Below are 11,945 nucleotides of genomic sequence, written 5' to 3' on the forward strand. Positions count from 1 at the left end.
TGTTTGTGCACCTTGTTAGTGGGAGTGTGCCTCTGCAGAGTCCTGATGACTGGGATGACTCTGGTGTTTATAGAGGAATTCCTGCCTTCTCACACCTATTGAATGTCGAGTCTTTATGGCCTCTTTGGAACTCAGTTTGTAAATACAAATAGTGCAACACAAAAGGGTTGTAAGCAGGAAAACGGTCCACAAGAGTAAAGGAGCCACATACTTGAAGCATCTGCTGAATTTCCATGTCTACAAACATTGCTGCGTATGCACGTTGATGGATAAGGGTGAGATGTGAATGAGCATGGGGGGTTTGAGAGGAATAAAAATGTTACTCTAACATGAAAATAAAGCAGGTATAATCACAGAGGAAGGACATGCCCTCCTCCAAAGCAGTAAAAAAAAAGGTCCGTTAATCTGTGATTCATATGTTCATAAACTGCATAATGTCACAATGCATAGCATATGTGTTTTATAATCATATTCTGAGTGCATGTGTGTGTGTAAACATGCATGTCTGTGTGTGGCTGTGTGGGAATCTATGAGAAAGAGAATGAGATGAGTTAAGGAGATGCACAGATTGTGTGTGTGTGTGTGTGTGTGTGTGTGTGTGTGTGTGTGTGTGTGTGTGTGTGTGTGTGTGTGTGGTGTGTGTATCAGGGGGTGGGTGCATTAGTCCGTGTCAGACAGCAAAGAGTGCCGCAGTTATCTAGGAATCTGAGCCAAAGCAACCTCACAAACAGAGACAGAGCAGGAGAAAGAGGAGGACCGGGAGTGAGATGAACTGAGGGGGGGGAAAAAGAAGAGGATGAAAGAAGCACACAGAGCAGAAAACAAGACAGACAAGAACAGCAACAGAAAGGTCTAAACAAAAAGGAAGGGTCAGCAAACACTTACCACCTGAAGAGGCACTTACTGAAATGTGAAAGAAAGCAAAGTGGAAGTTTGCAGAGAATCATCAACAACAAAAGGACAGACAACTTACAGCGCAGAGGGAGGAGGCTGGACCACTGCTCAAGAGTAAAAGACAAGGCTGCTTTTGACTTAAAAATTACATCTCTCCATTTTCCCATGATTCCACTTGGTTTTCTTGGTATGCTTCCTCTACTGTCACTGTATGTGGGAGCGCTGCTCTCCTCAGAGGCGTCTCCAGCCTGCACACACCCTCCCTGCAGGGACAGTCTGGTGGCTGCACCCATCCCGCCCGGGACTGGAGTGGGAGTGGGCACCGGGGCCTGTGAGGGTCAAACTGGGACAACAGCCTGCAGAGTGAGGGTTTTACTCCCAGCCATCTCAGATGCTCCTCGGAAGGTGGAGCAGAGGCACAATGTCCCCCAGGATCAGCCTAAGGTGAGTGACAGTGACAGGTCTTTTGCTGTACTTTTCCTAAGAGGATTTCTTGTTTCCGTCTTACAAATCTCATTCTGAGGAAGGCCAGATAGTGCAATTTTTAATGATATTTCTCTGCCAAGCAACAGTCAGATGGTTCAGAAACACTAAATGACAAATTGAAGAGGACCTGACCCCCCTGTCGGTTCGTTCACGTGTGCCACGGAGACTGAGCAGCGTACTATCAGGGGCAGGCCAGCCTGTCCTTTCCCATGGGACAATTGTCACACTAAACTTGGCACCACCTAACAGCCACAGAGCAATGACAGTCAGCAATCAAAGGAGAAAGGATAAAATTAGATCTGCTTTAAAAATGTCCTCATCATATGGTTGTGCTGAGCTCATACAGCAACAGGTGTGTGAGGGGCACGATTACAATGTCTGATGTAAGTGTAAAAGACAGATTGACACAAGACATGTCACTGAGCTTTGTGAGAGTTTTGTGTATGGATGCAAAGCTTCATTTTCTATAACTTAAAAACACTACCATTTCACTTAACCAAGCTTATAGATATGAAATATTCTTGAAGAATAAAGAGGATTCAGAAGTGTTTAATCATGAGTTGATTGCTGATATATTGGAGATTTGTGTAACTATCAAAGAGTACCTGTGGGCAATGTCTTTGCAGGTTGGAGGTGTCAAAGAGCGTCTAGTTCAGCTGCAGCGCTGCATGCACTCTCTCCAGGAAACAGGAGGCCCCTGGAGTCACGGGGGCCAGGAGAGCAACTCTCTAGGGGCAATCCTGGCTCTAATGGCAGCTGTGCTGACAGAGTGTGACCTCCACTGTCACAGCCAGGCCCTTGGGGTGATGGCCAAACGACTGGGTGAGTAGTACACATTTATATCCCCCACCTCTGTAACACACAGACAAATGCACACACACACATGCACAAATGCCAGCGCAGTCACTCCCCCACACATAGTAAACAGAACCTCAATGAGGCCTGCTAAGTGTCGGTCATAGGTGAGTGCATAGGAATTTAACTGCGCAGAGAAGGATGAGAAAAACTCTGTGTACATGCACACACAGACACACATACTGCATGGCTCACGATGTGAAGAAGCTTTAAAGAGTTATCATACAATTTGGGACCTCTCTGTGCAGTACACAAAGACAAAGCCTCTATTTTCAGCCCCTGACAACAGTGATGTGTATTACTGATAACATAATCTTTCTCTGGGCTGACAGAGAGTGTAGCCGTGGGAAGAGAGGGGGAGAAAGACCTGCTGCTTTTCCTGAGGAGCATCACACAATATCCTCCTACAGGTGAGGGCATTAGAGGATGGGTTCACTTTTTTCAGGTCTTTCTTAAAACAATATGCACATGCCCAAGCAGGCATTGAAAGATTATTGGTCCCTGTAATAATTTTTTTTTCTTTTTTTCCTACAACAATGTCTTTATTGATTTTAAGAACAACTTAATACACACACACACACACACACACACACACACATATATATACACACATACATACATACACACACACTCACACACACACACACACACACATACCAGTATATCTATACACATATGCACAAGAATACAGGACACAGGAACAAAATCTCAAGTACAAAACCAGAGATTTAACCACAACATCCTCCACCCACACACACAATCCAACCCCACTCCATCTTTTAAAAAAGATTGGTTGAGGATTGTATAAGGGTGACACACCGCAGTTTAAGTGCATTTTATATTAATGTACAAATGTTGAAAATAAAAACCCTTGACAGATTTGGACGTTGCAGACAGGTTACTTATATATCCCCAGGTGCTTCCATCATATGGGCAAAGACTGTCTTCTCTAGATAACATATGAAGGGACCCCAAATGTTGTGAAAGAGTGACTGATTATTTTCTAAGGGCAGAGTCATAGATAATTCAGAAATCCATTTACCTGTACTCGGCCTACTTAACTTTTTCCATAATAGAGCAATAAAAAAGTTAGTCTTTTTATTGCAAAATTCCCTAATTTAGTTTCGGTTGCTGAGCTACAGTGGAGAGAATATTGTACTAAAAACACAGTAATTTTGGAAGATCCCTACTTAATTTGACCAAGTCAGACTGCTGAAACCTCATATTATCTTTGGCTGAACTTTCATGCATTGAATGGGGAGTCGACGGGTAGATTTTGTCTCCATGGCTTATTGTACTTCTAAATTGCATTAGAATTAAATCTCTTTATGACCAGTATGGACAGGATGAACAATTACAGATCCATAACTCAATGTACAAATGGGCATGTGAGTATATTTAAGACAAACTTGAAAAATGTGAACCTATCCTTAAAGCATAATTAAATTCAAATGATACAATGATATTTGGATGAATTACTTGAATAAAAATGTACTGTGGTTCTCAGTTGCCCCCTTGGAAAGGTTACATCCTCAGGACTGCGCAGAGATTTACAAGCTCGGGATCAAAGAGAATGGCATCTACACCATCCAGCCTGACCTGCACAGACCAGCGTTGGAGGTATTTCGGATACACCGCACTCATAAAACACACAGATAGACCCCCACCCCACTCTTCTTCTTTTAGAGATGTGTATGCTATCTGTGGATCAGTAAAATCTAGGCTTTACAATATCAAAGTCTTTGTCTTGGTTCAGGCTAAATGTGACATGGAGACGGCGGGTGGTGGGTGGACAGTGATCCAGAATCGTCAGGACGGCTCATTGGACTTCAACAGGACATGGCAGGAATACCGGGAGGGCTTTGGCAGTCCACAGGGAGAACACTGGTTGGGGAACGCGGTGCTGAGCGCCCTCACCTCAACTGGCCAACACCAACTCCGCATCGAGCTGGAGGACTGGCACCAACAGAGGCGCCACGCCACCTACAGCAACTTCAAAGTAGCCTCAGAGGCGCAGAGGTGAAGCACACTGCACAGAAGAAAACATAGCTTCTGCATTACATGGTTAGAGGTAGCTGTAGTTCAGACAAAAGATTGGAGAGGACGAGTTGTGTCAGGAAGGTCACTATAGCAAAAGCTGCATTCAGTTCACCCTCAATCACAGTCTGCATTTTTGATAAGATATTGAACTCTAAAAGCCATGAAACTCAGTTTTCTCAACCAGCTTCCTGCTATTAGCAATGTGGTTCTAAATGAACACTTGGTGGAGTTTTGGTTATTTCACTTGAGATATTTCTGTTCGTGTTTTTGTCTGAATGGGCGTCAGGTAGAAAAAGGTGATGTCACAAACTTTCATGCACCAATCAGGATTTAGCGACATTTGAATCAAGACATATAAGCAGTTGTTGGGCTGTTTGCTTGTGTTGGAGGACTGCTGTCAATCAAATCGGATCAAACCCATCTACAGAGATTAGCTAAATTTGTGGTAGTTAAATACTTAATAAATAATAACTGAGGTTATTTTTTTTAACTTCAACTTTGATCGTTGTTTATTTAGTCATGTTTTTTTAATGTTATAAAGAAATACTTGAGACTTGAGACCTTGAAACCAGGTTTTCAAGGTCTTTAAAGTTTTTTGCAGCTTTCAGAATAGGTTTTATCTGACAATGTTGAATTCCAAGATCTGGTGTTCCCCTTTTTGTCTTCCCTGACCTCTACCTTGTGTGGTTCTGTTATTGTGCGAACTGGCTAACAAGGTCAGTTCATGTATGGTTGTCTGTGTGTCTGTGTATGCAAGATAATATCGCATGATCTCTCTTTGCAACTAAAGACGGGTGACTAATTAAAGAAAAATCCTAAAATAAATGAGTGGTGAATCATAGCAAATGCAGATGCGTCCATACATGACACATGGGGTCACAGAATGATCTCATGGTCACCAGATATCAACTCAATTGAATACTCATGGAAGACTTTGGACCAGACAGCGCTCTCCACTACCATCATGTTTGGTGCTTTAACCAAATGAGGGAAGGCTGTTTGTCCCTCCATTAGAAACTTGAAATTGATGGCAAGGATCCTCTAGAAACTTTTCTAGAGGCTCATGGTAGCCTAACATCTAATTGAGGAACTTATGATGGTTTTTCCTTTGATCTGTCACCCATTTACTCCTCCATGGTCTCCTCTGTTTATGGAAATATCCTTTGTGAGTTTGCCAGGTTGATTAAATGAGTATAAAACACTATTCACTCAGCCTTTACCATATAGTCCACACATAAAGCTTCACAGATGTTCTCTCTCTGTGTCTTCCAGGTATCGTCTGACTGCTCGGGAGTACTCTGGTGATGCAGGCAATGCCTTGAGCTACAGCAAACGTTACAACCATGATGGCAGGTCCTTCAGCACTACTGACCGAGACAATGACCGTTATGCAGCTGGAAACTGCGGTCAGTACTATGGTGCAGGCTGGTGGTTTGATGCCTGCCTAGCAGCTAACCTGAATGCACGGTATTACCATGGGCGCTACAGCGGTGTGACTAACGGTATCTACTGGGGGACATGGTACATTCTGACTGACGGACGAACTGGAGAACGTTACTCCTTCAAGACAGTGGAGATGAAGACAAGACCCCGGAACTTTGTCGGGCCGTCCTAAAGATAAAGATGACAGGTCTCACTGGAAAATGTGCCGCACAGTAGACTACTGTAATAATCATGTCAGTCACAGATGAAAAACCTGTTTGCATTGACAATCACTTGCTAGATGTTTTAGTCACTATCTGGACATCAATCTATTCACAGCAGCTTTCATGTCACTTATCATGCAGATGGCAGCTAATAGACTAAAGAAAAAAATGCACAAAAAATGAATATGAATGAATGAAATATTCACTAGCAGGCTGTTTAAAGCTTAACTCCATAGTACATTTTTTCTTTTGTTCATTGCCTCTTTCTTTCAAAAAAATACATTTATACTGTTACTCAATTGACACTGAAACAAAGAAATACAACAATACTCCAAATACTGCTTGTCGAAGTTTTTGTTGATAAAAAAAAATCTAGCTTGTTGTAATACTTTAATTAAATATTAGGATAGACTAGTGATCCTCCAAACATGCATGGAGTGTGTATTGCTGTATTATTGTGTGTATCCGTTCCTGTCTAAACTCCTTGACCCATTAAAACATGTGCTGTCTGCAAAAGCTCACATGTATTTTAGGTCAGATAACATCTTGAGAGAATATACAGTATGTTTAGCTTACTGAAGTTAAGAGGTCATGGCGACCCTGCAGAGGGGACTCTAACAGTAGTAACACTTTCATTCAAGCAGCAGAAAGCTGATAAGGATTTTAAAAACCCTTTTCTGACTACTTACGGGCCCCTGTGTTATACCTCCAACTATGTTAATATAGAGCCAGACCCAAATCTCAGCATTTGACACTCAACAGAGAGAAGCCCTGTTTTAGAGAAGCCACTTTTCTCACCTCACCTTAGTCATACTTTCTCAGGTCCAAGCCTGACACACTGATGCCAGCCGTTGGGAGCTTTATCCTGTCGTCATACCCCAAACCACCTACTGCCCACTACTATCGAGTCAAACACACACACTCACCTGCTTTTTGGACTTGGCGTCAGGCGGGCGGCTCCCTCTCTGGCTGTGCTTCACAAAGGCTTTTCTGGGAGTTTAGAGTTGATTGTGTGAGTGCTCAGTTTGCCCGTGCACGTGTGATGATCAGTGAGTGTGTGTGTGTGTGTGTTTGAATGGCTGCACCTATTTTAGCAGCGTTCACAATGGGCTGTCAGTCTCTCCAACAAGCAGGGTGTCTATTATTAACCGGTGAGGGGGCTGAAGGCCTGAGGGGACTCAACGGACTCTGATCTAAACACACAGACACACTACAGGCAGACTCTCGACCAACCATGGTATTTCACATACACCACTTATACACACACTGGGACACGCCTGTATTCATGTACACGCACACACACAAGAGACTCAGTGGTCCTCCTAGCAGATCGGCAGGTTCATGATGTGCTTGAATTCATAAAGAAGCTTCCATTGAAGACAGTTTGATCATGCCGCCTTAATTATTGTTGTGCACCAACAAGCTCCTTTTCCCTTTTTCCCTTTTTCACTGTCTTACACATATGCACGCACGCATGCACACACACACATACACACACACACACACACACACACACACAGCAGTTAGTAAGTAATCAAGATTAATCACCCATATAAGCTATTATACATATCAGTTTTCTCATTTGATTTTGTCAGTGTGTCTGCTCTTTGTGTGTGTGTGTGTGTGTATGTATGTATGTGTGTGTGTGTGTGTGTTGTGTTATATTACTGTGGAAAACAAACTCCATGTTCTGCCCCCTGGTGGCTCAAGATCTTACTGGCGACACAGAGAAAAAGCTTATTTCAGCTGAAGGTAAAAGGTAAAAGAAGGTCAAATCTTGACTGGATCAATCTAAAAGTGATTAACACATTGTCCTGTTGAGTCTAATTAAATGTTCTGTTTGAGAAATACTCTCAAAATGTGCTGAATGATGATGAACTTCTCAAATACTGCAGAATCACTAAAAAAGATTTTCACTTCATGTTATCCCTGATATGAAAATAAATCACTTGTAACTCATTTCTGTCATTTTTTACTCATCCCCACCATCCTCTCTCTCTTTCATTCACTCCCTCTTTCTCTTATCATCTCCCTAAAAGTTTGTAATCCTGTCCTCACTTTTTTATTCTGCCCTCGCAGTGCTGCAGTCACATTAAATATCAATCAGTCCTCCTTCTTTTCTGCATCCATCAGTCTTGTTGACAAGGGAGGAACAGAGGCCCAGGGTTGTGTCACCACAGTATCCTGGCACAGTGTCTGGAGTGGGGTGATAGTGGCGGTGCTGCAGGGTGTGAGAGGTACCGGCATGCTCTGCTGCCCCACAGCCGGAAGCCCAAGCTGGGCAGCGGTTAGCCAGCACATCCCTCTGAGAAGCTCTGCGCTCCTCTAAGGGAAGTTCCCCTGTGACTCGTGTCATTCATTACTGGGTGCCACAAGGAAACATCAGATTGAAAACAGACGCCAACCTCATCTTTATATAACACTGTTGACCCTTGTATTGTATGCTGGCAGCAACCTCTGTACCCCCAGGGGCAGACATTTACAAGATGTCTCTTCTGGGAGGATCACTTGAAGCACAAGCCAGTTTGAAGAGACATGGTGGTCTGAAAAACTCAACAGATTATACGATCAAAAACGAAATTCCCACATGGCTACTCTTAAGAAACATCATTTTAGTTTCTTGGTCAAATCATCTATTTATCCATGCGATATCCATCCATCAATCCATATCCATCACTTACCTTTTTGGTCAACTTTACTGATCATCTACTGATCAAGATTCACTTAGTGTAAATGCTGACGATGTCATGTGGATAAGTCTGTGTGTAAGAGTCCGACTTCACTAAACTTAACATGATCTCTTCAGCAAACATGAAGTTTCAGTACTTCCTCAGATTTAGTTCAGTCACGGACTAGATCTGTGAAGACCAAGAACACACCAGAGAATGAGTAAATATTCCAACAAGATATTTCTTATAGAGCGCTACTTTTTCCAGCTTTACAGGTCAGCTGTTAGAGGCCCAACATTTCTCATCATGACTGCTTAGACTGTAGAAGTAAGCCAGTCTGTGTCTGTTCAACAGCAGGTGGCAATGTTGCTTAACAAAGAGTAAATCTGGAAAGTGATTTGCCTTCCTGAGACTTTCACATGAGAAACTCTGTTGCGAACACAAAGACAGAAAAACTCTGTGTATAGTAACGACAGAACTATAGATATTGTGCTCTGCATGAAAATAAACAATCAAAGACAATAACTGGGTCAAACACAATATGTTTGTGCGAAAGCTGATGGGTGAGAGCGTAAATGATGTCATATTTGAATGAATTATAGAAATATGTCCCAGTAAAATGTGATTTCTTTCAGTGGTTCTGATGTCTGAGACTGATAAGTGTATTTCTCTTGAAGCCGTATCAAAGAACTAGCGTAAAATCTAAGAGAACATTGGCTTATTTAATTTTTAACTATTGAACCTCAAAGTAAAAATCAGATTGTAGTGCCTACTTTCAACACTGGGGGCACCATACTTGATGTTGGAGGTCAAAGGACAGAACCGGTCTGCAGTGAGAGCAGTTTGAGAAATTTAAAGACTTAGTTTATAACTTCACAACCCTGTTTTAATGTGGGATATTAAGAATATCAATCCAGCAGTGTGTGTGTAGTAAAAAAAAGGATTTTGCGATGTGACGGCACGACAGAGGTGGGAGGAGGTGATGAACTGAGTTGCATGTAGTGGAAGGAACTTTTCATTCTTTAATCTGCTCTCAGGGTGATAAGCGTGTGCATGTGGGCTGAGGAAGGGGAGGAAGCAGGAGCAGGGTGAGGTTTGAAAGGTGTGTGTGTGTGTGTGTGTACAATAGGCCGTTAGAGATTCCCCTCCCTGACCACAGGGCCACTGACAGACAGTAGACAGTATGTGCTTGCTTGTGATACTGGTCCTGCAGAAAAACAGAGCAAGGCAGCGTTCCGTTTGAAACCGGAATTCACCAGAACAAGTGTATCCTGATGTGGTGAGGAGCTGGGGTGAGGAGGGGGGAGAGGAGGGAGAACACAGAGGGCGCCATGTGGCAGGCCTCACTCCATCTCTTGTCATGTCTATATCTGCACAAGAAAGTGTAGGATGTAATGTTTTGTAGGGAGGGGTTGGAGGCACTAGAGGCTGTGTGTATCATTCTGTATCACTTAAAACATCTTAAGAAACTAAAATATTTATGATTAACAACATGCATGTGCAGCATCTTTTTCTTGTTTGTTTGATTCTGATGTCTAATTTTTTCCCTGCGGTTGTAGATATTAGCTGTCACACACCCATGTGACACTGCAAAGATAATGCTGGATTACTTGAATGATCAGTGCTTTGATGTTGGACTCATGGGAATTCAGTAAAAATAAAATAATCAGATCATAACAGTGTACTGTAAGCCCTCACCCATGACTGTGAATGACAGTCCAGATAGTCTTGGAAGTGCAGATAACATTAAAGGCCAGTCTCCAGTGTCTGTACTCTAGCTGGATTGCCCCACATCTTTTCCTTTAGTTACATAAAAATGCTGTAAAATGTTGTCAAAGCTTTGAAGTTTTTACACCATCATGTGATACATCTCATCAGAGAGCAGAACACTTTCTGGTGCAACACCTTTTCACCTTTTTGGCATTTCTTTGCAAATTCAAATGATTTTCTGCACATTTTTACACATTGATGTCATTTATACTTTATGTGACCACATACTTCTGATACTTTTTTTTTATTAAAAGCAAAATTTGATCAACTTGTTCCTGCTAGTGAGTTCTGGTGAAGGATTTATTAGCACAAAGGTTCTTTAAAGCAGCTATAATCAATATTTTTATATTAACAAAAGCTCACATGACTTCTAGTATGTGAAAGGTGTTCCTCGTAGTGAACCACAGAGAATTATCATCTCAACCCTCAGCTCTATGAAGCTTTACAGCATCTTTTCAGCTCATTGTTTTGGTTTTGCTGTTTTGGTTCATTCTCACTGCTCTCTCATCAGCATCATTTTCAGCAGCAGTGAGCAGCTATTTTCAGCAAAAAGCTCACAAACCTACTGTATTGTACACCACCTGTCCAGCACCAAACAGCAGACAGTGAACATAACGAGTTTTCTTTAACACAGTGCAGCATTTAGCAGCTAAAGAACCAGATATTTTTCTCATAAAACGGAGGAGACCAAAAACAAAGCTGAAAGGAGAGCGAATACTGGACTTAACTTTGCCAGTTGGCCAGAAACATGACTCCAAATGAAAGATAATGTTGCTCCGTATCTACAGGATGTGCAAACTGTTTGCTAACATGTTCATTATATATCAATCTTGTTCCCCAGCTTGTTTCAACTGGCCCTAAATGGTCAAAAAAATTAAGTTAAATCTTTTACTCACTGTGAAGGAAGCAGATCAAAGCTGTTCAACTTCATGACATCATTTAATTATGTAAAGGTTTATTTCTGTGTCAGTTAAAAGGGTTTTAAAAGTGAATTTGCACCTATTCAAAAATATATTTGATATCAATTTAAATGTTAATCAAACAAACAAAAAATTTAAACCTTTGTGCCCACAGTGATGTCACGTGATGATGCTCAAAAAGCAGTTTTCCTCCTCAGTTTACTTTTGGTTGCTGTTTCCATTATATTCCACCAAAATGTCACACTAATATGATAATAAAAAGAGGGAGAAAATCGCAGGAGGAAAGGTGAGGAGATTTAGAATGCTGATCAGGCAGACTCCGTTTCTCAAATCAAAGGATTATCTAATCTGATAATACCTACTGACACAAACACACATGAAAGGAAACCAGCAGGAGGTCAGAAGCAGCTCATCATAATCCACGTAAAATACCACCAAAACGTCTGACAATTAATAAACCACCAAATGTGCACGCTGTTTTTGTCAAAAATGATAAAACATCAATGAGAGTGTGTGCGTGTGTGTGCGTGCTACAGTATGAAGGATGTGGTAAAGCAGCCTAATGGTCAGCTGTGTTTCTCTCTTGCACCTGCAAGATTTGTGGCAGAGTGACAAAACAGACACACACACACATCTTGTAACTGCAGTCTCATGACTACAATGTC

At 42.0% G+C, this 11,945-nt stretch overlaps 1 protein-coding gene across 1 annotated transcript; it reads left to right on the forward strand.

The window, feature by feature from the left end:
* Positions 1 to 7,873, forward strand: si:ch211-157b11.8 (fibroleukin). Its single transcript, XM_067587449.1, has 6 exons — positions 1 to 1,338; positions 2,007 to 2,202; positions 2,568 to 2,645; positions 3,743 to 3,855; positions 3,992 to 4,254; positions 5,548 to 7,873. The coding sequence occupies exons 1-6, from the start codon at positions 1,060 to 1,062 to the stop codon at positions 5,888 to 5,890; spliced, it is 1,272 nt and encodes a 423-aa protein (XP_067443550.1). The 5' UTR covers positions 1 to 1,059; the 3' UTR covers positions 5,891 to 7,873.
* Positions 7,874 to 11,945: the final 4,072 nt, after the last annotated feature.

Source organism: Thunnus thynnus, chromosome 4 (genome assembly GCF_963924715.1).
Source record: "Thunnus thynnus chromosome 4, fThuThy2.1, whole genome shotgun sequence".
Taxonomy (NCBI): domain Eukaryota; kingdom Metazoa; phylum Chordata; class Actinopteri; order Scombriformes; family Scombridae; genus Thunnus; species Thunnus thynnus.

Coding starts and splice junctions, on each gene's coding strand:
- si:ch211-157b11.8 (XM_067587449.1), top strand. CDS start 1,060: ATGATTCCACTTGGTTTTCTTGGTATGCTTCCTCTACTGTCACTGTAT. Junction 2,203..2,567: donor GGTGATGGCCAAACGACTGG/GTGAGTAGTACA, acceptor CTGGGCTGACAG/AGAGTGTAGCCGTGGGAAGA. Junction 4,255..5,547: donor GTAGCCTCAGAGGCGCAGAG/GTGAAGCACACT, acceptor TGTGTCTTCCAG/GTATCGTCTGACTGCTCGGG.